General features: G+C 42.3%; 1 protein-coding gene across 2 annotated transcripts in view; it reads right to left on the bottom strand.

Moving 5' to 3' along the window:
- Nucleotides 1–27,971, bottom strand: part of OstDelta (oligosaccharide transferase delta subunit) — a 272,441-nt gene that overhangs the window by 187,966 nt on the left and 56,504 nt on the right. For both annotated transcript variants that reach the window (XM_071659381.1, XM_071659382.1), the window contains exon 5: nucleotides 27,420–27,559. In XM_071659381.1, the coding sequence (XP_071515482.1) occupies nucleotides 27,420–27,559 (140 nt within the window). The remainder of the gene's footprint in view (nucleotides 1–27,419; nucleotides 27,560–27,971) is intronic.

Genomic DNA, 27,971 nt, shown 5'->3' with positions numbered 1-27,971 from the left:
CACACATCCTCTACCACTTCTCAAACCACACTGCTCTTCCCCAATCTGATGCTCTGGACATGCCTTCATCCTTTCAATCAATACCCTCCCATATAATTTACCAGGAAGACTCAACAAACTTATACCTCTGTAATTTGAGCACTCACTCTTATCCCCTTTGCCTTTGTACAATGGCACTATGCACGCATTCCGCCAATCCTCAGGCACCTCACCATGAGTCATACATACATAAAATAACCATGCCAACTAGTCAACAATACAGTCACCCCCTTTTTTAATAGATTCCACTGCAATACCATCCAAACCTGCTGCCTTGCTGGCTTTCATCTTCCGCAAAGCTTTTACTTCCTCTTCTCTGTTTACCAAATCATTTTCCCTAAACCTCTCACTTTGCACACCACCTCGACCAAAACACCCTATATCTGCCACTCTATCATCAAACATATTCAATAAACCTACCTTCAAAATACTCACTCCATCTCCTTCTCACATCATCACTACTTGTTATCACCTCCCCATTAGCGCCCTTCACTGAAGTTCCCATTTGCTCCCTTGTCTTACGCACTTTATTTACCTCCTTCCAGAACATCTTTTTATTCTCCCTAAAATTTAATGATACTCTCTCACCCCAACTCTCATTTGCCCTCTTTTTCACCTCTTGCACCTTTCCCTTGACCTCCTGTCTCTTTCTTTTATACATCTCCCATTAAATTGCATTTTTTCCCTGCAAAAATCATCCAAATGCCTCTCTCTTCTCTTTCACTAATAATCTTACTTCTTCATCCCACCACTCACTACCCTTTCTAATTAACCCGCCTCCCACGCTTCTCATGCCACAAGCATCTTTTGCGCAATCCATCACTGATTCCCTAAATACATCCCATTCCTCCCCCACTCCCCTTACTTCCATTGTTCTCACCTTTTTCCATTCTGTACTCAGTCTCTCCTGGTACTTCCTCACACAAGTCTCCTTCCCAAGCTCACTTACTCTCACCACCCTCTTCCCCCCAACATTCACTCTTCACCTTAGCCTCCACAAGATAATGATCAGACATCCCTCCAGTTGCACCTCTCAGCACATTAACATCCAAAAGTCTCTCTCGTGCGCCTGTCAATTAACACGTAATCCAATAACGCTCTCTGGCCATCTCTCCTATTTACATACGTATACTTATGTATATCTCGCTTTTTAAACCAGGTATTCCCAATCACCAGTCCTTTTTCAGCACATAAATCTACAAGCTCTTCACCATTTCCATTTACAACACTGAACACCCCATGTATACCAATTATTCCCTCAACTGCCAAATTACTCACCTTTGCATTCAAATCACCCATCACTATAACCTGGTCTTGTGCATCAAAACCACTAACACACTCATTCAGCTGCTCCCAAAACACTTGCCTCTCATGATCTTTCTTCTCATGCCCAAGTGCATATGCACCAATAATCACCCATCTCTCTCCATCAACTTTCAGTTTTACCCATATTAATCGAGAATTTACTTTCTTACATTCTATCACATACTCCCACAACTCCTGTTTCAGGAGTACTGCTACTCCTTCCCTTGCTCTTGTCCTCTCACTAACCCCTGACTTTACTCCCAAGACATTCCCAAACCACTCTTCCCCTTTACCCTTGAGCTTCGTTTCACTCAGAGCCAAAACATCCAGGTTCCTTTCCTCAAACATACTACCTATCTCTCCTTTTTTCACATCTTGGTTATATCCACACACATTTAGACACCCCTACCTGAGTCTACGAGGAGGATGAGAACTCCCCGCGTGACTCCTTCTGTTTCCCATTTTTTAGAAAGTTAAAAATACGAGGGGAGGATTTTTGGCCCCCCGCTCCCGTCCCCTCTAGTCGCCTTCTACGACACGTGAGGAATGCGTGGGAAGTATTCTTTCACCCCTATCCCCAGGGATAATATATATATATATATATATATATATATATATATATATATATATATATATATATATATATATATATACACACATATACACATATACACACATATACACACACACACACACATATACACACACATATACGTATACATATGAAAAAATGTAAGAAATAATTTAGAAAACTGAAACTTCTATCTTGAAATGAAATTAAAAAAATGAATATCACATTATGGTTCAACCTCTGGCTATGGAAAAGGGAAATGTATAATTTATTTACACAAACGTCAATAGTAGTTTTCATCAATTTAACCACTGTATCATACTGCCCGGACCACTTCTCTTATCATGAAACTGGAATATTGGCTTGTGATGTTTCTCAATTGTCTTCATTACACAAAGTACAACCATATCTTGGATACATGAGGGTAGGTAGTTGGTCATCCGCCATAATAAAGCCTTGACAGACCAAAAGTTTATCTAGACCTCAACTTTTCCAGTACATTCATGAAAAACACCTTTTTGCTTTCTATCTCTATAACTTTGAAAAATGCTCCCTTTGTTCACATTTCAATGAAAGAATGAGCTTCAATGTCTAAGCTACATTCTTTTCCAATTTCACTATTTTCTTGTCAGAGCACCATGTATGAAAACTATCACTCCAGTAACACAACTATAAACATTTACTTTCCCTTTAAAAAAGTTCTGGGGAAGTCTGTCTCGATACATTGCGGGTCACTCTACCACCTGGCGAGGTTTGTATTGCAATGGTTCTTAATTCACAAAAGTAGTAGCATCACTGGTGGGTGGAAGAACATTCTCATCATCTGAGCCAAAACCAACTTTAGCCTCGGCTTTGGCATCTACAGAATTGGCGTCCGCTGATTCCTTTCCTTTGATAGAAACTAGCAATACTGCAGTGCATGCCTTCCTTTCCATTGACTTTGTTGCTTATGTAGGATCTCCGATGTCATCAGAGCATGCAGACAAAAACTTTCCATGTCGGCATCAGTGACTTGAATTTGGCTTTTGAGATCATACTTGTTGCCACAGAGGAATATCTTAGCATTCTCAGCAAACATTACAATGTCTAAAAGGTGCTGATAAGATATTGAAGGAATCTGGATTATCCAATGCAAACACCAGAATAGCTCCCTCTGCAAACTTGTAATTGAAAAGTTACAAGAAAAAAAAAAAAAAGGCTCAAAAAGACCACTGATGACACTACTCAAAGCACTTGCACTTTCCCAACTGGGATACAGCTAGGTTCTAACATTATCAAATACAGCCATAGAAATGCTGAGCTAGAAAACATCCAAAGGTCCTTGAAACGTGCACTGATTCAGTAAAACATCTGAATCACTGGACAAGCTAAAAACTTTAAAGTGTACTCATCAGTTAATATATGAGAGACATCTTCATATACATAAGAAAAATATTGGAATGCTAAGTCCCACACTTACAAAGATAGCTCTTTGCTGGAAAGACTGAGTGGAAAGAATGTACAAATCAAATCCACTGACTAGCAGAGATATGATAAATATATATATATATATATATATATATATATATATATATATATATATATTTTTTTATATTATCATACTTTGTCGCTGTCTCCCGCGTTTGCGAGGTAGCGCAAGGAAACAGACGAAAGAAATGGCCCCCCCCCCCATACACATGTATATACATACGTCCACACACGCAAATATACATACCTACACAGCTTTCCATGGTTTACCCCAGACGCTTCACATGCCTTGATTCAATCCACTGACAGCACGTCAACCCCGGTATACCACATCGCTCCAATTCACTCTATTCCTTGCCCTCCTTTCACCCTCCTGCATGTTCAGGCCCCGATCACACAAAATCTTTTTCACTCCATCTTTCCACCTCCAATTTGGTCTCCCTCTTCTCCTCGTTCCCTCCACCTCCGACACATATATCCTCTTGGTCAATCTTTCCTCACTCATTCTCTCCATGTGCCCAAACCACTTCAAAACACCCTCTTCTGCTCTCTCAACCACGCTCTTTTTATTTCCACACATCTCTCTTACCCTTACGTTACTCACTCGATCAAACCACCTCACACCACACATTGTCCTCAAACATCTCATTTCCAGCACATCCATCCTCCTGCGCACAACTCTATCCATAGCCCACGCCTCGCAACCATACAACATTGTTGGAACCACTATTCCTTCAAACATACCCATTTTTGCTTTCCGAGATAATGTTCTCGACTTCCACACATTCTTCAAGGCCCCCAGAATTTTCGCCCCCTCCCCCACCCTATGATCCACTTCCGCTTCCATGTTTCCATCCGCTGCCAGATCCACTCCCAGATATCTAAAACACTTTACTTCCTCCAGTTTTTCTCCATTCAAACTCACCTCCCAATTGACTTGACCCTCAACCCTACTGTACCTAATAACCTTGCTCTTATTCACATTTACTCTTAACTTTCTTCTTCCACACACTTTACCAAACTCAGTCACCAGCTTCTGCAGTTTCTCACATGAATCAGCCACCAGCGCTGTATCATCAGCGAACAACAACTGACTCACTTCCCAAGCTCTCTCATCCCCAACAGACTTCATACTTGCCCCTCTTTCCAAAACTCTTGCATTCACCTCCCAAACAACCCCATCCATAAACAAATTAAACAACCATGGAGACATCACACACCCCTGCCGCAAACCTACATTCACTGAGAACCAATCACTTTCCTCTTTTCCTACACGTACACATGCCTTACATCCTCGATAAAAACTTTTCACTGCTTCTAACAACTTTCCTCCTACACCATATATTCTTAATACCTTCCACAGAGCATCTCTATCAACTCTATCATATGCCTTCTCCAGATCCATAAATGCTACATACAAATCCATTTGCTTTTCTAAGTATTTATCACATACATTCTTCAAAGCAAACACCTGATCCACACATCCTCTACCACTTCTGAAACCACACTGCTCTTCCCCAATCTGATGCTCTGTACATGCCTTCACCCTCTCAATCAATACCCTCCCATATAATTTACCAGGAATACTCAACAAACTTATACCTCTGTAATTTGAGCACTCACTCTTATCCCCTTTGCCTTTGTACAATGGCACTATGCACGCATTCCGCCAATCCTCAGGCACCTCACCATGAGTCATACATACATTAAATAACCTTACCAACCAGTCAACAATACAGTCACCCCCTTTTTTAATAAATTCCACTGCAATACCATCCAAACCTGCTGCCTTGCCGGCTTTCATCTTCCGCAAAGCTTTCACTACCTCTTCTCTGTTTAACAAATCATTTTCCCTAACCCTCTCACTTTGCACACCACCTCGACCAAAACACCCTATATCTGCCACTCTATCATCAAACACATTCAACAAACCTTCAAAATACTCACTCCATCTCCTTCTCACATCACCACTACTTGTTATCACCTCCCCATTTGCGCCCTTCACTGAAGTTCCCATTTGCTCCCTTGTCTTACGCACTTTATTTACCTCCTTCCAGAACATCTTTTTATTCTCCCTAAAATTTAATGATACTCTCTCACCCCAACTCTCATTTGCCCTTTTTTTCACCTCTTGCACCTTTCTCTTGACCTCCTGTCTCTTTCTTTTATACATCTCCCACTCAATTGCATTTTTTCCCTGCAAAAATCGTCCAAATGCCTCTCTCTTCTCTTTCACTAATACTCTTACTTCTTCATCCCACCACTCACTACCCTTTCTAATCAACCCACCTCCCACTCTTCTCATGCCACAAGCATCTTTTGCGCAATCCATCACTGATTCCCTAAATACATCCCATTCCTCCCCCACTCCCCTTACTTCCATTGCTCTCACCTTTTTCCATTCTGTACTCAGTCTCTCCTGGTACTTCCTCACACAGGTCTCCTTCCCAAGCTCACTTACTCTCACCACCCTCTTCACCCCAACATTCACTCTTCTTTTCCGAAAACCCATACAAATCTTCACCTTAGCCTCCACAAGATAATGATCAGACATCCCTCCAGTTGCACCTCTCAGCACATTAACATCCAAAAGTCTCTCTTTCGCACGCCTGTCAATTAACACGTAATCCAATAATGCTCTCTGGCCATCTCTCCTACTTACATAAGTATACTTACGTATATCGCGCTTTTTAAACCAGGTATTCCCAATCATCAGTCCTTTTTCAGCACATAAATCTACAAGCTCTTCACCATTTCCATTTACAACACTGAACACCCCATGTATACCAATTATTCCCTCAAATGCAAGGCTTGGAAGGGGGTCTCAAAATTATTTCACATCACCGCTGAGGATACGAGGAAGTTGAGAGCACTGGTGTCACGTCCCCGGCCGCCAGAACACGACGCTCTCCTTGGAGGAGTGGAAGGCACTTACCGTGCCCAGATCCAAGGAATCCGACAAGTACGAGAGCTGCCTTATGTATGAGATGGCGTCGGGGGACGTGGACGGGACCAACTTCACCGCCAACAATATTACACAAGGAGATGCGTCTACTAACAACCACGGACAGATCAGCTTTGAGCGCCTCTTCGCCAACGGAACTACCTTGGCCCACCAGTGATGCTACTACGTTTGTGAATCGGGAACCATTGCAACACAAACCTCGCCAGGTGGTAGAGTTTCCCGCAGTGTATCAAGACAGACTTCCCCAGAACTTCTTTTTAAAGGGGAAGTAAATGTTTATAGTTGTGTTACTGGAGTGATAGTTTTCATACATGGTGTTTTGACAAGAAAATAGTGAAATTGGAGAAAAATGTAGCTTAGACATTGAAGCTTATTGATACAGTGGTTAAATGGATGAGAACTGCTATTGACGTTTGTGTAAATAAATTATACATTTCCTTTTTCCATAGCCAGAGGTTGAACCATTATGTGACATTCATTTTTTCATTCATTTCAAGCTAGAAGTTTCAGTTTTCTAAATTGTTTCTTACATTTTTCATATGTATATATATATGTATGTGTGTGTGTGTGTGTGTGTGTATATGTGCGTATGTATGTGTATGTGTGTGTATGTGTATATGTATATATATATGTATATTATCCCTGGGGATAGGGGTGAAAGAATACTTCCCACGTATTCCTCGCGTGTCGTAAAAAGCGACTAGAGGGGACGGGAGCGGGGGGCCAGAAATCCTCCCCTCCTTGTATTAACTTTCTAAAATGGGAAACAGAAGAAGGAGTCACGCGGGGAGTGCTCATCCTCCTCGAAGGCTCAGAGTGGGGTGTCTAAATGTGTGTGGATGTAACCAAGATGTGAAAAAAGGAGAGATAGGTAGTATGTTTGAGGAAAGGAACCTGGATGTTTTGGCTCTGAGTGAAACGAAGCTCAAGGGTAAAGGGGAAGAGTGGTTTGGGAATGTCTGGGGAGTAAAGTCAGGGGTTAGTGAGAGGACAAGAGCAAGGGAAGGAGTAGCAATACTCCTGAAACAGGAGTTGTGGGAGTATGTGATAGAATGTAAGAAAGTAAATTCTCGATTAATATGGGTAAAACTGAAAGTTGATGGAGAGAGGTGGGTGATTATTGGTGCATATGCACCCGGGCATGAGAAGAAAGATCATGAGAGGCAAGTGTTTTGGGAGCAGCTGAATGAGTGTGTTAGTGGTTTTGATGCACGAGACCGGGTTATAGTGATGGGTGATTTGAATGCAAAGGTGAGTAAAATACATATATATATATATATATATATATATATATATATATATATATATATATATATATATATATATATATACGCGGGAGACAGCGACAAAAAAAAAAAAAAAAAAATATATTGGAGGTGGAAAGATGGAGTGAAAAAGATTTTGTGTGATCGGGGCCTGAACATGCAGGAGGGTGAAAGGAGGGCAAAGAATAGAGTGAACTGGAGCGATGTGGTATACCGGGGTTGACGTGCTGTCAATAGATTGAATCAAGGCATGTGTATGGGAGTGGGTTGGGCCATTTCTTTTGTATGTTTCCTTGCGCTGCCTCGCAAACGCGGGAGACAGCGACAAAGCAAAAAAAAAAAAATATATATATTATCCCTGGGGATAGGGGTGAAAGAATACTTCCCACGCATTCCTCGCGTGTCGTAGAAGGCGACTAGAGGGGACAGGAGCGGGGGGCCAGAAATCCTCCCCTCCTTGTATTTTTTAAACTTTCTAAAATGGGAAACAGAAGAAGGAGTCACGTGGGGAGTGCTCATCCTCCTCGAAGGCTTAGACTGGGATGTCTAAATGTGTGTGAATGTAACCAAGATGTGAAAAAAGGAGAGATAGGTAGTATGTTTGAGGAAAGGAACCTGGATGTTTTGGCTCTGAGTGAAACGAAGCTCAAGGGTAAAGGGGAAGAGTGGTTTGGGAATGTCTTGGGAGTAAAGTCAGGGGTTAGTGAGAGGACAAGAGCAAGGGAAGGAGTAGCAGTACTCCTGAAACAGGAGTTGTGGGAGTATGTGATAGAATGTAAGAAAGTAAATTCTCAATTAATATGGGTAAAACTGAAAGTTGATGGAGAGAGATGGGTGATTATTGGTGCATATGCACCTGGGCATGAGAAGAAAGATCATGAGAGGCAAGTGTTTTGGGAGCAGCTGAATGAGTGTGTTAGTGGTATTGATGCACGAGACCGGGTTATAGTGATGGGTGATTTGAATGCAAAGGTGAGTAATTTGGCAGTTGAGGGAATAATTGGTATACATGGGGTGTTCAGTGTTGTAAATGGAAATGGTGAAGAGCTTGTAGATTTATGTGCTGAAAAAGGACTGGTGATTGGGAATACCTGGTTTAAAAAGCGAGATATACATAAGTATACGTATGTAAGTAGGAGAGATGGCCAGAGAGGGTTACTGGATTATGTGTTAATTGACTGGCACGCGAAAGAGAGACTTTTGGATGTTAATGTGCTGAGAGGTGCAACTGGAGGGATGTCTGATCATTATCTTGTGGAGGCTAAGGTGAAGATTTGTATGGGTTTTCAGAAAAGAAGAGTGAATGATGGGGTGAAGAGGGTGGTGAATGTAAGTGAGCTTGGGAAGGAGACTTGTGTGAGGAAGTACCAGGAGAGACTGAGTACAGAATGGAAAAAGGTGAGAACAATGGAAGTAAGGGGAGTGGGGGAGGAATGGGATGTATTTAGGGAATCAGTGATGGATTGCGCAAAAGATGCTTGTGGCATGAGAAGAGTGGGAGGTGGGTTAATTAGAAAGGGTAGTGAGTGGTGGGATGAAGAAGTATGATTATTAGTGAAAGAGAAGAGAGAGGCATTTGGATGAATTTTGCAGGGAAAAAATGCAATTGAGTGGGAGATGTATAAAAGAAAGAGACAGGAGGTCAAGAGAAAGGTGCAAGAGGTGAAAAAGAAGGCAAATGAGAGTTGGGGTGAGAGAGTATCATTAAATTTTAGGGAGAATAAAAAGATGTTCTGGAAGGAGGTAAATAAAGTGCGTAAGACAAGGGAGCAAATGGGAACTTCAGTGAAGGGCGCAAATGGGGAGGTGATAACAAGTAGTGATGATGTGAGAAGGAGATGGAGTAAGTATTTTCAAGGTTTGTTGAATGAGTTTGATGATAAGAGTGGCAGATATAGGGTGTTTTGGTCGAGGTGGTGTGCAAATTGAGAGGGTTAGGGAAAATGATTTGGCAAACAGAGAAGAGGTAGTAAAAGCTTTGCGGAAGATGAAAGCCGGCAAGGCAGCAGGTTTGGATGGTATTGCAGTGGAATTTATTAAAAAAGGGGGTGACTGTATTATTGACTGGTTGGTAAGGTTATTTAATGTATGTATGACTCATGGTGAGGTGCCTGAGGATTGGCAGAATGCGTGCATAGTGCTATTGTACAAAGGCAAAGGGGATAAGAGTGAGTGCTCAAATTACAGAGGTATAAGTTTGTTGAGTATTCCTGGTAAATTATATGGGAGGGTATTGATTGAGAGGGTGAAGGCATGTACAGAGCATCAGATTGGGGAAGAGCAGTGTGGTTTCAGAAGTGGTAGAGGATGTGTGGATCAGGTGTTTGCTTTGAAGAATGTATGTGAGAAATACTTAGAAAAGCAAATGGATTTGTATGTAGCATTTATGGATCTGGAGAAGGCATATGATAAGAGTTGATAGAGATGCTCTGTGGAAGGTATTAAGAATATATGGTGTGGGAGGCAAGTTGTTAGAAGCAGTTAAAAGTTTTTATCGAGGATGTAAGGCATGTGTACGTGTAGGAAGAGAGGAAAGTGATTGGTTCTCAGTGAATGTAGGTTTGCGGCAGGGGTCTGTGATGTCCCCATGGTTGTTTAATTTGTTTATGGATGGGGTTGTTAGGGAGGTGAATGCAAGAGTTTTGGAAAGAGGGGCAAGTATGAAGTCTGTTGGGGATGAGAGAGCTTGGGAAGTGAGTCAGTTGTTGTTCGCTGATGATACAGCGCAGGTGGCTCATTCATGTGAGAAACTGCAGAAGCTGGTGACTGAGTTTGGTAAAGTGTGTGAAAGAAGAAAGTTAAGAGTAAATGTGAATAAGAGCAAGGTAATTATTAGGTACAGTAGGGTTGAGGGTCAAGTCAATTGGGAGGTAAGTTTGAATGGAGAAAAACTGGAGGAAGTAAAGTGTTTTAGATATCTGGGAGTGGATCTGGCAGCGGATGGAACCATGGAAGCAAAAGTGAATCATAGGGTGGGGGAGGGGGCGAAAATCCTGGGAGCCTTGAAGAATGTGTGAAAGTCGAGAACATCATCTTGGAAAGCAAAAATGGGTATGTTTGAAGGAATAGTGGTTCCAACAATGTTGTATGGTTGCGAGGCGTGGGCTATGGATAGAGTTGTGCGCAGGAGGATGGATGTGCTGGAAATGAGATGTTTGAGGACAATGTGTGGTGTGAGGGGGTTTGATTAAGTAACGTAAGGGTAAAAGAGATGTGTGGAAATAAAAAGAGCGTGGTTGAGAGAGCAGAAGAGGGTGTTTTGAAATGGTTTGGGCACATGGAGAGAATGAGTGAGGAAAGACTGACCAAGAGGATATATGTGTCGGAGGTGGAGGGAATGAGGAGAAGTGGGAGACCACATTGGAGGTGGAAAGATGGAGTGAAAAAGATTTTGTGTGATCGGGGCCTGAACATGTAGGAGGGTGAAAGGAGGGCAAGGAATAGAGTGAATTGGATCGATGTGGTATACCAGGGTTGACGTGCTGTCATTGGATTGAATCCGGGCATGCGAAGCCTCTGGGGTAAACCATGGAAAGCTGTGTAGGTATGTATATTTGCGTGTGTGGACATATGTATATACATGTGTATAGGGGTTGGTTGGGCCATTTCTTTCGTCTGTTTCCTTGCGCTACCTCGCAAACGCGGGAGACGGCAAAAAAAAAAAAAAAAAAAAAAAAAAAAAAAAAAAAAAAAAATCATTTTGTTTTGCTTTGTCGCTGTCTCCCGCGTTAGCAAGGTACACGCAAATATACATACCTATACATCTCAATGTATACATATATATACACACACATAAAAATACATACATACACATGTGCATAATTCATAATGTCTGCCTTTATTCATTCCTATCGCCACCTCGCCACACATGAAATAACAACCCTGTCCCCCCTCATGTGTGTAAGGCAGCGCTAGGAAAAGACAACAAAGGCCACATTCCTTCACACTCAGTTTCTAGCTGTCATGTAATAATGCACCAAAATGACAGCTCCCTTTCCACATCCAGGCCCCACTGAACTTTCCATGGTTTACCCCAGATGCTTCACATGCCCTGGTTCAATCCATTGACAGCACATCGAACCTGGTATACCATATCGTTCCAATTCACTCTATTCCTTGAACGCCTTTCACCCTCCTGCATGTTCAGACCCCAATCATTCAAAATCTTTTCACTCCATCTTTCCACCTCCAATTTGGTCTCCCACTTCTCCTCGTTCCCTCCACCTCCGACACATATATCCTCTTTGTCAATCTTTCCTCACTAATTGTCTCCATGTAACCAAACCATTTCAAAACACCTTCCTCTGCTCTCTCAACCACACTCTTTTTATTACCCCACATCTCTCTGACTATTATTACTTACTCGATCAAACCACCTCACACCACACATTGTCCTCAAGAATCTCATTTCCAGCACATCCACCCATCTCTGCACAACTCTATCCATAGCCCACACCTCGCAACCATATAACATTGTTGGAACCACTATTCCTTCAAACATATTCCCAGTTTTGCTTTCCGGGTTAATGTTCTCGACTTCCACACATTCTTCAATGCTCCCAGAACTTTCGCCCCTTCCCCCACCCAATGATTCACTTCCGCTTCCATGGTTCCATCCGCTGCCAAATCCATTCCCAGATATCTAAAACATTTCACTTCCTACAGTTTTTCTGCATTCAAACTTACCTCCCAATTGACTTGACCCTCAACCCTACTGTACCTAATAACCTTGCTCTTATTCATATTTACCCTCAGTTTTCTTCTTTCAGACACTTTACCAAACTCAGTCACCAGCTTCTGCAGTTTCTCACATGAATCACCCACCAGCGCTGTATCATCAGTGAACAACAACTGACTCACTTCCCAAGCGCTCTCATCCACAACAGACTGCATACTTGCCCCTCTTTCCAAAACTCTTGCATTCACGTCCCTAACAACCCCATCCATAAGCAAATTAAACAACCATGGAGACATCACACACCCCTGCCGCAAACCTAAATTCACTGAGAACCAATCACTTTCCTCTCTTCCTACACGTACACATGCCTTACATCCTCGATAAAAACTTTTCACTGCTTCTAACAACTTGCCTCCCACACCATATATATATATCAACTCTATCATATGCCTTCTCCAGATCCATAAAGGCTACATATAAATCCATTTGCTTTTCTAAGTATTTCTCACATACATTCTTCAAAGCACACACCTGATCCACACATCCTTTACCTCTTCTGAAACCACACTGCTCTTCCCCAATCTGATGCTCTGTACATGCCTTCACCCTCTCAATCAATACCCTCCCATATAATTTACCAGGAATACTCAACAAACTTATACCTATGTAATTTGAGCACTCACTCTTATCCACTTTGCCTTTGTACAATGGCACTATGCAAGCATTCCGCCAATCCTCAGGCACCTCACCATGAGTCATACATACATTAAATAACCTTACCAACCAGTCAACAATACAGTCACCCTCTTTTTTAATAAATTCCACTGCAATACCATCCAAATTGCCTGCCTTGCCGGCTTTCATCTTCTGCAAAGCTTTTACTACCTCTTCTCTGTTTACCAAATCATTTTCCCTAACCCTCTCACTTACCACACCGCCTCGACCAAAACACCCTATATCTGCCACTCTATCATCAAACACATTCAACAAACCTTCAAAATACTCACTCCATCTCCTCACATCACCACTACTTGTTATCACCTCCCCATTAGCCCCCTTCACTGAAGTTCCCATTTGTTCCCTTGTCTTATGCACTTGATTTACCTCCTTCCAAAACACCTTTTTATTCTCCTTAAAATTTAATGATACTCTCTCACCCCAACTCTCATTTACCCTCTTTTTCACCTACTGCACCTTTCTCTTGACCTCCTGCCTCTTTCTTTTATACATCTCCCACTCATTTGCATTATTTCTCTGCAAAAATCGGCCGAATGCCTCTCTCTTCTCTTTCACTAATACTCTTACTTCTTCATTCCACCACTCACTACCCTTTCCAATTTGCCCACCTCCCACGCTTCTCATGCCACAAGCATCTTTTGCACAAGCCATCACTGCTTCCCTAAATACATCCCATTCCTCCCCAACTCCCCTTGCGTCCTTTGTTCTCACCTTTTTCCATTCTGTACTCAGTCTCTCCTGGTACTTCCTCACACAAGTCTCCTTCCCAAGCTCACTTACTCTCACCACTCTTTTCATATACATCAAACAGGTGAAGCTACATCAACAGACTTACATTTTTCTCTTGTGTCTCCCCTGATGATGTGATTATTACACAAAAGTGCACTTGGGAACTTATCGAGTTTCATTTTCCACATGGACTCATATGAATATCTTGATCACGTGCAAAATTGTGATCCTTTCCAACATACATACATATATTCATATATTTTACTTTGTCGCTGTCTCCTGCATTAGCGAAGTAGAACAAGGAAACAGACGAAAGAATGGCCCAACCCACCCACATGCACATGTATATACATACACTTCCACACATGCAAATATACATACCTATAAATCTCAATGTATACATATATACACACACACAGACATATACATATATAGACACGTACATATTTCATACTGTCTGCCTTCATTCATTCCCATCACCACCCCCCCCACAAATGAAATAACAATCCTCTCCCCCCGCATGTGGGCGAGGTAGCGTTAGGAAAAGACAACAAAGGCCACATTCGTTCACACCCAGTCTCTCGCTCTCATGAAATAATGCACTGAAACCACAGCTCCCTTTCCACATCCAGGCCCCACAGCACTTTCCATGGTTTACCCCTGACATTTCACATGTCCTGGTTCAATCCATTGACAGAATGTCGACCCCAGTATACCACATCGTTCCAATTCACTCTATTCCAGGTACGCCTTTCACCCTCATGCATGTGAAGGCCCTGATCACTCAAAATCTTTTTCAATCCATCTTTCCACCTCCAATTTGGGCTCCCACTTCTCCTCATTCCCTCCACCTCTGACACATATATCCCCTTGGTCAATCTTTCCTCCCTCATTCTCTCCATGAGACCAAACCATTTCAAAACACCCTCTTCTGCTCTCTCAACCACACTCTTTTTATTACCACACATCTCTCTTACCCTATTATTACTTACTCGATCAAACCACCTCACACCAAATACTGTCCTCAAACATCTAATTTCCAGCACATCCACCTTCCTCCACACAACTCTATCCATAGCCCACGCCTCGCAACCATATAACATTGTTGGAACCACTATTCCTTCAAACATACCCATTTTTGCTTTCCGAGATAATGTTCTCGACTTCCACACAATCTTCAAGGCTCCCAGAATTTTCGCCCCCTCCCCACCCTATGATTCCCTTCCGCTTCCATGGTTCCATCCGCTGCCTAATCCACTCTCAGATATCTAAAACACTTCACTTCCCCCAGTTTTTCTCCATTCAAACTTACCTTCCAATTGACTTGACTCTCAACCCTACTGTACCTAATAACCTTGCTCTTATTCACTTTTACTCTCAGCTTTCTTCTTTCACACACGTTACCAAACTCAGTCACCAGCTTCTGCAGTTTCTCACATGAATCACCCACCAGCACTCCATTATCAGAGAACAACAATTGACTCACTTCCCGAGCTCTCTCATCCACAACAGACTGCATACTTGCTCCTCATGAGAACTCTTGCATTCACCTTCTTAACTACCCCATCCATAAACAAATTAAACAACCATGGAGACATCACACACCCCTGCGGCAAACCTACATTCACTGAGAACTAATCACTTTCCCCTCTTCCTACACGTACACATGCCTTACATCCTCGATAAAAACTTTTCAGTGCTTCTAACAACTTGCCTCCCACACCATGTATACTTAATTCCTTCCACAGAGCCTCTCTATCAACTCTACCATATGCCTTCTCCAGATCCATAAATGCTACATAAAAATTAATTTGCTTTTCTAAGTATTTCTCACATACATTCTTCAAAGGAAACACCTGATCCACACATCCTCTACCACACACCCCGCCACACATGAAATGACAACCCTGTCCCCCCGCATGTGTGAGAGGTAGCGCTAGGAAAAGACAACAAAGGCCACATTCGTTCACACTCAGTCTCTAGCTGCCATGTATAATGCACCAAAACCACAGCTCCCTTTCCACATCTAGGCCCCACAAAACTTTCCATGGTTTACCCCAGACGCTTCACATGCCTTGATTCAATCCACTGACAGCATGCCGACCCCAGGATACCACATTGTTCCAATTCACTCTATTCCTTGCCCGCCTTTCCCCCTCCTGCATGTTCAAGCTCCGATCACTCAAAATCTTTTTCACTCCATCTTTCCACCTCCAATTTGGTGTCCCACTTCTCGTTCCCTCCACCTCTGACACATATATCCTCTTTCTCAATCTTTCCTCATTCATTTTCTCCATGTGACTATTTCAAAACACCCTCTTCTGCTCCCTCAACCACACTCTTTTTATTACCACACATCTTTCTTACCCTTTCATTACTTACTCGACCAAACCACCTCACACCACACATTGTCCTCAAACATCTCATTTCCAGCACATGCACCCTCCTCCACACAACTCTATAGCCCATGCCTCGCAACCATATTACATTGTTGGAACCACTATTTCTTCAAACATACCCATTTTTGCTTTCAAGACAATGTTCTTGACTTCCACACATTTCTCAATGCTCTACTCCCAGAACTTTCGCCGCCTCCCCCACCCTATGATTCACTTCCGCTTCCATGGTTCCATCCGATGCCAAATCCACTCCCATATATCTAAAACACTTCACATCCTACAGTTTTTCTCCATTCAAACTTACCTCCCAATTGACTCGTCCCTCAACCCTTCTCTACCTAATAACCTTGCTCTTATTCACATTTACTCTCAACTTTCTTCTTTCACACACTTTATCAAACTCAGTCACCAGCTTCTGCAGTTTCTCACATGAATCAGCCACCAGCGCTGTATCATCAGTGAGCAACTGACTCACTTACAAAGCTCTCTCATCCACAACAGACTTCATACTTGCCCCTCTTTCCAAAACTCTTGCATTCACCTCCCTAACAACCCCAACCATAAATCAAACAACCATGGAGACATCACGCACCACTGCCGCAAACCTACATTCACTGAGAACCAATCACTTTCCTCTCTTCCTACATGTACACATGCCTTACATCTTCAATAAAAACTTTTCACTGCTTCTAACAACTTGCCTCCCACACCATATGTTCTTAATACCTTCCACAAAGCATTTCTATCAACTCTATCATATGCCTTCTCCAGATCCATAAATGCTACATATAAATCTATTTGCTTTTCTAAGTATTTCTCACATACACTTTTCAAAGCAAACACCTGATCCACATATCCTCTACCACTTCTGAAACCACACTGCTCTTCTCCAATCTGATGCTCTGTACATGCCTTCAACCCTCTCAATCAATACCCTCCCATATAATTTACCAGGAATACTCAACAAACTTATACCTCTGTAATTTGGGCACTCAATTTTATCTCCTTTGCCTTTGTACAATGGCACTATGCAAGCATTCCGCCAATCCTCATGCACCTCACCATGAGTCATACATACATTAAATAACCTTACCAACAAGTCAACAATAGTCACCCTCTTCTTTAAGAAATTCCACTGCAATACCATCCAAACCTGCTGCCTTGCCGGCTTTCATCTTCCGCAAAGCTTTTACTACCTCTTCTCTGTTTACCAAATCATTTTCCCTAACCCTCTCACTATGCACACCACCTTGACCAAAACACTCTATATCTACCACTCCATCATCAAACACATTCAACAAACCTTCAAAATACTCACTCCATCTCCTCACATCACCACCACTTGTTATCACCTCCCCATTAGCCCCCTTCACTGATGTTCCCAATTGTTCCCTTGTCTTATGCACTTTATTTACCTCCTTCCAAAACATCTTTTTATTCTCCCTAGAATTTAATGATACTCTCTCACCCCAACTCTCATTTGCCCTCTTTTTCACCTCTTGCACCTTTCTCTTGACCTCCTGCCTCTTTCTTTTATACATCTCCCAGTCATTTGCATATTTCCCTGCAAAAATCATCCAAAAGCCTCTCTCTTCTCTCTCACTAATAATCTTATTTCATCCCACCACTCACTACCATTTCTAATATGCCCGCCTCTCATGTTTCTCATGCCAGAAGCATCTTTTGCACAAGCCATCACTGCTTCCCTAAATACATCCCATTCCTCTCCCACTCCCCGTACATCCTTTCCTCTTACCATTTTCCATTCTGTACTCAGTCTCTCCTGGTACATCCTCACACAAGTCTCCTTCCCAAGCTCACTTACTCTCACCACTCTCTTCACCCTAACATTCTCCTCTTCTTTTCTGAAAACCTCAACAAATCTTCACCTTCGCCTCCATAAGATAATGATCAGACATCCCTCCAGTTGCATCTCTCAGCACATTAACATCCAAAAGTCTCTCTTTCGTGTGCCTATCTATTAACATGTAATCCAATAACACTCTCTGGCCATCTCTCCTACTTACATAAAACAATTATGTATATCTCTCTTTTTAAACCAGGTATTCCCAATCACCAGTCCTTTTTAGTACATAAATCTACAAGCTCTTCACCATTTCCATTTACAACACTGAACACCCCATGTACACCAATTATTCGCTCAACTGCCACATTACTCACCTTTGCATTCAAATCACCCATCATTTATTCATTGTACTATACTTTGATGCTGTCCCCCACATTAGTGAGGTAGCACAAGGAAACAGATGAAAGAATGGCCTACCCCACTCACATACCCATGTATATAAATACATGCCCACACACGCACACATATACATACCTATACATTTCAATGTTTTTTTTTTTATTTTTTTATTTTTATACTATTCGCTATTTCCCGCGATAGCGAGGTAGCGTTAAGAACAGAGGACTGGGCCTTTGAGGGAATATCCTCACCTGGACCTCTCCTCTGTTCCTTCTTTTGGAAAAAAAAAAAAAAAAAAGAGAGGGGAGGATTTCCAGCCCCCCGCTCCCTTCCCTTTTAGTCGCCTTCTACGACACGCAGGGAATACGTGGGAAGTATTCTTTCTCCCCTATCCCCAGGGATACGTTTCAATGTATACATACATATTCATACACAGACAAATACATATATACACATGTATATATTCATACTTGCTGCCCTCAGCCATTCCTGTCGCCACCTCACCACACATGAAATGGCACCATCCTTAACCTGCACATGTGCGAGGCAATGCTAGGAATAGACAACAAAGGCCTTATTCATTCACACTCAGTCTCTAGCTGTCATGTGTAATGCAACAAAACCACAGCTTTCTTTCCACATCCAGGCCCCACAAAACTATCCATGGTTTACCTCAGACACTTCACATGCCCTGGTTCAATCCATTGACAGCACGTCCACCCCTGGTATACAACATCTTTCCAATTCACTTTATTCCTTGCACACCTTTCACCCTCCTGCATGTTCAGGCCCTGATCGCTCAAAATCTTTATAACTCCGTCCTTCCACCTCCAATTTGATCTCCCTCTTCTCGTTGTTCCCTCCACCTCTGACACGTATATCCTCTTTCTCAATCTTTCCTCACTCATTATCTCCATGTGACCAAACCATCTCAATACACCCTCTTCTACTCTCTCAACCACACTCTTTTTATTACCACATATCTCTCTTACCCTTTCATTACTTACTCGGTCAAACCACCTCACACCACATACTGTCCTCAAACATCTCATTTCTAACACGTCCACCCTCCTCCGCACAACCCTATCTATAGCCCAAACCTCACAACCATATAACAGTATTGGAACCACTATTCCTTCAAACATGCCCATTTTTGCTTTCCGAGATAATGTTCTCGACTTCCACACATTCTTCAACGCTCCCAGAACCTTCACCCCCTCCCCTAACCTATGACTCACTTCCGCTTCCATGGTCCCATCCACTGTTAAATCCACTCCCAGATATCTAAAACACTTGACTTCCTCCAGTTTTTCTCCATTCAAACTTATCTCCTAACTGACTTGTCCCTCAACCCTACTGTACCTAATAACCTTACTCTTATTCACATTTACTCTCAGCTTTCTTCTTTCACGCACTTTACCAAACTCAGTCACCAGCTTCTGCAGTTTCTCACCTGAATCAGCTACCAGTGCTGTATCATCAGTGAACAACAACTGACTCACTTCCCAAGCCCTCTTATCCACAACAGACTGCATACTTGCCCCTCTCTCCAAAACTCTTGCATTCACCTCCCTAACAACCCCATCCATAAACAAATTACACAACCATGGAGCCATCACGCACCCCTGCCACAAACTGACATTCACTAAGAACCAATCACTTTCCTTTCTTCCTACGCATACACATGGAATAGCATATATATATCTTCTTATCATTATACCTTGTCTCTGTCTCTCGCATCAGGGAGGTAGCACAAGGAAACAGACAAAAGAATGGCCTAACCCACCCACACACACATGTATATACATATACACCAATACATGCACATACACACACCTGTGCATTTCAACGTATACATACATATACATATATACACGTACATATTCAAGCTTGCTGCCCTTATCCATTTCTGTCACCACCATGCCACACATGAAATGGCACCCCTGGTGATAGGGGAGAAACAATACTTCCCATGATTTCCCTACATCTTGTAGAAGGCAACTAAAAAGGGACGGAGCAGGGGGCTGGAAATCCTCCCATCCTATTTTTAATTTTCCAAAGGAAGAAACAGAGAAGGGGGCCAAGTGAGGATATTACTTCAATGGCTTAGTCCTCTGTTCTTAATGCTACCTCGCTAATGCGGGAAATGGCGAATAGTATAAAAAAAATATATATATTCATATTTGCTTGCACTCATCCATTCCTGTAACTACCCGCAACACAGGAAATAGCATCCCCCTTTCAGCAAGGTAGCACCAGGAAAAGACAAAAAAGGCCACATTTGTTCACACTCAGTGTCTAGCTCTCATGTGCAATGCACTGAAATCTAAGATCCAGGCCCCACAGACCTTTCATTGGTTTATTCCAGGAGCTTCACATGCTCTGGTTCAGTGCACTGACAGTACGTCGACCCCTGAACTAGGTACCCATTTTATCGATCAACCCCTAAGGGTGGATGAACACCTGGGATGATTGTGAACCGATAGCAGCAACCAGGATTTAAACCTGTGCACTTGACCATGGGTGGCAAGTGAATGCATCACAGTCATGAATACTAACAGGTACACCATGGGAGTCCATACTTGGTTTTTGGTTACCATAGGTTATTATGCCCATGTCTTTTTCCTCATCTACTTATCTGTAGTTCAATAAAATTCATGAGGTACCTTGCATTTCTATTTTGCTACTTATATCTAAAACTCGGCACTTATTGATATCAAAATCTATTTGCTGTCTATGAGCCCAGTCCAACAGTTTGTCTATGTTAGCATGAAGCAGTAGACATTCAAGTTCATTTGTAGATTCATTTCCCACATTTGCTGTCATCAGTGAATTTTGATATCTTGCAATGTAAACCATACAGTGTCCGCAGAAAGAAATGACACCTACAATGAAAACGAACACCAAATATGGGAAATAGGGAAAAAAAAATGATCAAACAGGGTATCTTTATTCATCCTAACACTTTGTGATGTCTCCTCTGAGCTTCCTAACTTCTTCAAGATTGTCTGGCATGCTCCTGACCAAGGATCTGAAGTATTCTTTGTCAATATTTTTCCACACCTTGGTGATTGCCTCTTTAAGGCGCGGGACGGACATCGTCTGGATAAGGGATAACTCATGCTGGATGTGTGCGCAGGCATTCTCAATCGGGTTGAGATCTGGGGAATTTCCCGGCCACTCAAGCACTTCGATGTTTGTCTCCTCCAGCCACTTTTTGATGAGGTCTGAGCCATGACAAGGGGCCCCATCATGCATAAACACGCCTTCAGGCTGATGAAGGTCATAGAAATGCTGCATGTGATCCTTCAGCACATCCAAATAATTTGCAGCACACATTGTCTTGTTTTTAGGGAGAAAAAATGTCCCCAGCTCCATTGGCCCCACTGAAAATCCCCCAAACCATCACTGAATGAGGATGTTTGACGACTTTTGCAGTGTATCTAGGATGATAGCAGTTGGAGTTTGGGCTTCGGCAGCGGTGCTTAACACAAACACGTACTATCTTGAAGGTCGATTCATTGGAGAAACAGGTCTGCATCAATTTCTCTGGGGTCCAGTCTTGGTATCTTCGTCCAAATTGAAGTCTACGGCGCTTCATGCCGGCTGTTACAAGTGGCTCCACTGCTGCGTGTCGTGACGGGAGGTGGAGGTGATGCTGCAAGTGTTCGTGAATGGTACGGGTAGCAATGTTTCCTAGCAGCTCAGGGTACATTTCCTTGAGTTCTGTGGATGTAATGAACAGGTTTTTCAACACTTAACGCCGTAGAATATTGTCTGTCTTCTGAGAGGCTTTTCTTGGCCTCCCAGAGCGTGGTTCAGGGGCCGGAATTTGGTTGGGGGCAAATGCCCTCCCGGCAGCGAGAAGCCTCAAGACAGTCGACCGAGAACGTCCAACTCGGGCACAAATATCTTTAATGGGGACATTTTCCTCCCTCAAAGCGTGGATACAGGACCTCTCCTCCTTTGATGTCATGGTTTGACCCATATTTATTGACGTGGGGCACTGTGGGGACAAAATGGCATTGGGCGGTATCTGGGAGGTAGCACAGGCAGGAGTACTAAAATGATATATCCACACACCGCAGAGTTTACAGGCAACTGGGGCAGTCAATCGCCCTGGGCTACACTTGAGGCATGAAAACATGCCAGAAGTCACCAGAGAAAGCCACCGCTAACATAAGGTGGTTTGTGGCGGTATTTCTTTAGAAGTACTTCCCATTGTGTTTCAATGGGATGTGTCATTTCTTTCGGCCGACACTGTAATCAACATCATCTAAATATACTAGTAAGAGAATCAGTCCCAAGACTGATCCTTGTGGCACATCACTGAGGACTGACCATTAATCACAATTCCTTTTTATGGCAAGTTAACCAGTTTCTTATCCACCAAAGTGCAACCCTATCAATTCTATACTACTTATTGAATGTTTTTGAAAATCTAGATATATGACATCAACTGCTTTACCTCAGTCATACATGTTGATCATATGAAAGAAAAGAAGCAGATTTCTTACACATGGGTGATTTTGTTGAAAACCATGTTTAGAAACATTTATTAAGCAGTGGTCCTCTAAATAATTTACAATTCTGTCACAAAAGATGGTCTCCATAAGTTTTCCAACAACAAACATTAAGCTAACTGCACTAAATTTCTGGACAGTGACTTGTTACATTTTATGAATATTGGCATAACATTGGGAAACTTCTAATCATCTGGAACTTCTCAAGGAGCAAGTGACTCACTGAGAAGGACAGTCAAGAGCTTAAATATATATTTTTTTGCCTCTTTCATTGTCCTTGGATAAAACTTATCAGGGCCTGCCATTCTATGTACTGTATTTTCATTCTATTTACTGCTGACAGTATGTCATCAGGTTTAATATCAATTTGTTGCAGAGCGTTCTCCTCTCTAATCAACAAAACTGGATTTCGGAAATGCCAGAAGCAGCCAGAGCCTCTTCTCACAATCAACAAATAACTAAACATATTCTCAACCTCTAGTCTTGCCAGATCATTCCACATACATACTGAGCACTGTGTTATCAAAGGTAGAACAAAGCTTAAAATAGGAAATGAATTTTTTTTTTTTTTTCATACTATTCGCTATTTCCCGCGATAGCGAGGTAGCGTTAAGAACAGAGGACTGGGCCTTTGAGGGAATATCCTCACCTGGACCTCTTCTCTGTTCCTTCTTTTGGAAAAAAAAAAAAACGAGAGGGGAGGATTTCCAGCCCCCCGCTCCCTTCCCTTTTAGTCGCCTTCTACGACACGCAGGGAATATGTGGGAAGTATTCTTTCTCCCCTATCCCCAGGGAAATGAATATAAATGAATATAAAATGAATACCTGGGAATACCTGGTTTAAAAAGCGAGATATACATAAGTATACTTATGTAAGTAGGAGAGATGGCCAGAGAGCGTTATTGGATTACGTGTTAATTGACAGGCATGCGAAAGAGAGACTTTTGGATGTTAATGTGCTGAGAGGTGCAACTGGAGGGATGTCTGATCATTATCTTGTGGAGGCTAAGGTGAAGATTTGTATGGGTTTTCAGAAAAGAAGAGTGAATGTTGGGGTGAAGAGGGTGGTGAGAGTAAGTGAGCTTGGGAAGGAGACCTGTGTGAGGAAGTACCAGGAGAGACTGAGTACAGAATGGAAAAAGGTGAGAACAATGGAAGTAAGGGGAGTGGGGGAGGAATGGGATGTATTTAGGGAATCAGTGATGGATTGCGCAAAAGATGCTTGTGGCATGAGAAGAGTGGGAGGTGGGTTGATTAGAAAGGGTAGTGAGTGGTGGGATGAAGAAGTAAGAGTATTAGTGAAAGAGAAGAGAGAGGCATTTGGACGATTTTTGCAGGGAAAAAATGCAATTGAGTGGGAGATGTATAAAAGAAAGAGACAGGAGGTCAAGAGAAAGGTGCAAGAGGTGAAAAAAGGGCAAATGAGAGTTGGGGTGAGAGAGTATCATTAAATATTAGGGAGAATAAAAAGATGTTCTGGAAGGAGGTAAATAAAGTGCGTAAGACAAGGGAGCAAATGGGAACTTCAGTGAAGGGCGCAAATGGGAGGTGATAACAAGTAGTGGTGATGTGAGAAGGAGATGGAGTGAGTATTTTGAAGGTTTGTTGAATGTGTTTGATGATAAGAGTGGCAGATATAGGGTGTTTTGGTCGAGGTGGTGTGCAAAGTGAGAGGGTTAGGGAAAATGATTTGGTAAACAGAGAAGAGGTAGTGAAAGCTTTGCGGAAGATGAAAGCCGGCAAGGCAGCAGGTTTGGATGGTATTGCAGTGGAATTTATTAAAAAAGGGGGTGACTGTATTGTTGACTGGTTGGTAAGGTTATTTAATGTATGTATGACTCATGGTGAGGTGCCTGAGGATTGGCGGAATGCGTGCATAGTGCCATTGTACAAAGGCAAAGGGGATAAGAGTGAGTGCTCAAATTACAGAGGTATAAGTTTGAGTATTCCTGGTAAATTATATGGGAGGGTATTGATTGAGAGGGTGAAGGCATGTACAGAGCATCAGATTGGGGAAGAGCAGTGTGGTTTCAGAAGTGGTAGAGGATGTGTGGATCAGGTGTTTGCTTTGAAGAATGTATGTGAGAAATACTTAGAAAAGCAAATGGATTTGTATGTAGCATTTATGGATCTGGAGAAGGCATATGATAGAGTTGATAGAGATGCTCTGTGGAAGGTATTAAGAATATATGGTGTGGGAGGAAAGTTGTTAGAAGCAGTGAAAAGTTTTTATCGAGGATGTAAGGCATGTGTACGTGTAGGAAGAGAGGAAAGTGATTGGTTCTCAGTGAATGTAGGTTTGCGGCAGGGGTCTGTGATGTCTCCATGGTTGTTTAATTTGTTTATGGATGGGGTTGTTAGGGAGGTAAATGCAAGAGTTTTGGAAAGAGGGGCAAGTATGAAGTCTGTTGGGGATGAGAGAGCTTGGGAAGTGAGTCAGTTGTTGTTCGCTGATGATACAGCGCTGGTGGCTGATTCATGTGAGAAACTGCAGAAGCTGGTGACTGAGTTTGGTAAAGTGTGTGGAAGAAGAAAGTTAAGAGTAAATGTGAATAAGAGCAAGGTTATTAGGTACAGTAGGGTTGAGGGTCAAGTCAATTGGGAGGTGAGTTTGAATGGAGTAAACTGGAGGAAGTGAAGTGTTCTAGATATCTGGGAGTGGATCTGGCAGCGGATGGAACCATGGAAGCAGAAGTGGATCATAGGGTGGGGGAGGGGGCGAAAATTCTGGGGGCCTTGAAGAATGTGTGGAAGTCGAGAACATTATCTCGGAAAGCAAAAATGGGTATGTTTGAAGGAATAGTGGTTCCAACAATGTTGTATGGTTGCGAGGCGTGGGCTATGGATAGAGTTGTGCGCAGGAGGATGGATGTGCTGGAAATGAGATGTTTGAGGACAATGTGTGGTGTGAGGTGGTTTGATCGAGTGAGTAACGTAAGGGTAAGAGATATGTGTGGAAATAAAAAGAGCGTGGTTGAGAGAGCAGAAGAGGGTGTTTTGAAGTGGTTTGGGCACATGGAGAGAATGAGTGAGGAAAGATTGAACAAGAGGATATATGTGTCGGAGGTGGAGGGAACGAGGAGAAGAGGGAGACCAAATTGGAGGTGGAAAGATGGAGTGAAAAAGATTTTGTGTGATCGGGGCCTGAACATGCAGGAGGGTGAAAGGAGGGCAAGGAATAGAGTGAATTGGAGCGATGTGGTATACCGGGGTTGACGTGCTGTCAGTGGATTGAATCAAGGCATGTGAAGCGTCTGGGGTAAATCATGGAAAGTTGTGTAGGTATGTATATTTGCGTGTGTGGACGTATGTATATACATGTGTATGGGGGGGGTTGGGCCATTTCTTTCATCTGTTTCCTTGCGCTACCTCGCAAACGCGGGAGACAGCGACAAAGTATAATAAAAAAAATATAATAAAAATAAAATGAATATAAACATTAAATCTTTCAAACAAGGTTTGTATTGTTACATGAGTTTACATCGCAAGTATCCCCAGATGGAGACTCCTCAATACTTTGGACAAGAGTTTTTCTTGGCATAAGATGCAAATACAGGGCAGATTCATTAGCATTATACACTTGTTCTGGGGCTAAGTTTTCTGCTGCCACTAATTGAGCAAATTCATCCAGAAACTATGTTGGTAGTTGGCTTTGGTCAACTCTTGTTACTATTGTTGCTCTACTGTTATCGTCAAGGTAGCCAGCCCATGTTGCATCAGTCCCAGCTAGGCAGCTGGCTCATACACTCTTGCCCTGTATGTATTGCTGTTGGTTGTTTGATAGAGAACTGGAGTTTTAATGGTTCTTTTAAAATGACTTTACACTACAAGCTTCCATGTCAGCACTACGCTTTTCTCCATACACACTATGTGCTGAAATTCCATGTCTCTACTTAAAACTTGTGTAACCATTCTTGCAAATATTCACAATCATTGTCTAGCTTTAGTTCTCTAGGAAAAACTTTGGCCTGCTTGATAACCATTTCCCCAGAAATGCTTGCATGTTCATTACATCGGAGTTTAAACCACTTTACAAGGGCACTGTCTAATTCTGTACTCCTGGCACCTTAGTTTTCCAAAACTTTAAACTTTTCTGAGTTTAGTTTTCAGCAAAAAAAATTAATACAAGAAATTTCAGGACTTAATTAGCTCAGCTACAGTGTCAACAGATTTTGATGCCTTAGTGCTGCTAATGGTGCCGCCCTGGTGGCAGATCCACTGACTAATGTGGCAGATTCAAAACGTGTCGGACCATGGGAGTTTCCTGACCACAGTGCTGGATTAGAGAGGTACAACCAATTGTACTTAACAATAATTCTACATGGGCCACTTACCAGCAAAAGAATGGTTCAGGGTGTAATGATTTCATTGTATTTCTATGAAAAACTGTTCAAGCACTTGCTGTTGTACTTCCACAGTATTATTTGACTTCAAGTTCAATGTTGCAGTCTTGATTACTTCTAAAAGAAATAAAAAAAAAAAAGTTATTCAATCTATATCCCTTGAGGACTTGAGACATGAATAAATCATTTACCTGTTATGGAAAGGCCCCCTTCAAACTGAAGCATGCGACCATCAACTTCATCTGCTTGTACTATGGCATCCTCGATCCTCTCAAAAATACTGCCAACTTCCCCCTTGAGTTGAGCCCCAACATGGAATGCATAGCCAAGGCTGAAATATTACTACATTTAATACATATTCTCTACATGAATTTGTAAAATATTTGGTGTAAAATAAAGATGCTACTAGAAAGTAGTCCCTAAATTAAACACAAGAAAAAAAAATATCAGAAACAGGAATGAAATCATGACTAATGCAGATTATGAATATAGGGTGTGCTCATGTGAGCCAGCATGTCTAACAGCAAAATTTCATAACATTTTTATCATGAACATCATTTAACATTACACAACAGGATGACTCATATGCAGCTCGCATCAAACATGATTAAAGATGTCTATAAATATTTCATCCTGTATGTCAGAGCCAGCAATGGGCATAACTGCCCTTCACCAGCCTGCAGTACTGGAGTTGATGACTCCAGTTCAATTTTGTATAATCAATTCCCAAAAAAACTGCATGT

This window comes from Panulirus ornatus, chromosome 68 (genome assembly GCF_036320965.1).
Source record: "Panulirus ornatus isolate Po-2019 chromosome 68, ASM3632096v1, whole genome shotgun sequence".
In the NCBI taxonomy this organism is placed as follows: domain Eukaryota; kingdom Metazoa; phylum Arthropoda; class Malacostraca; order Decapoda; family Palinuridae; genus Panulirus; species Panulirus ornatus.
Note: the sequence above shows the minus strand (reverse complement) of the source record. Positions and strands in the feature narration are given on the sequence as shown.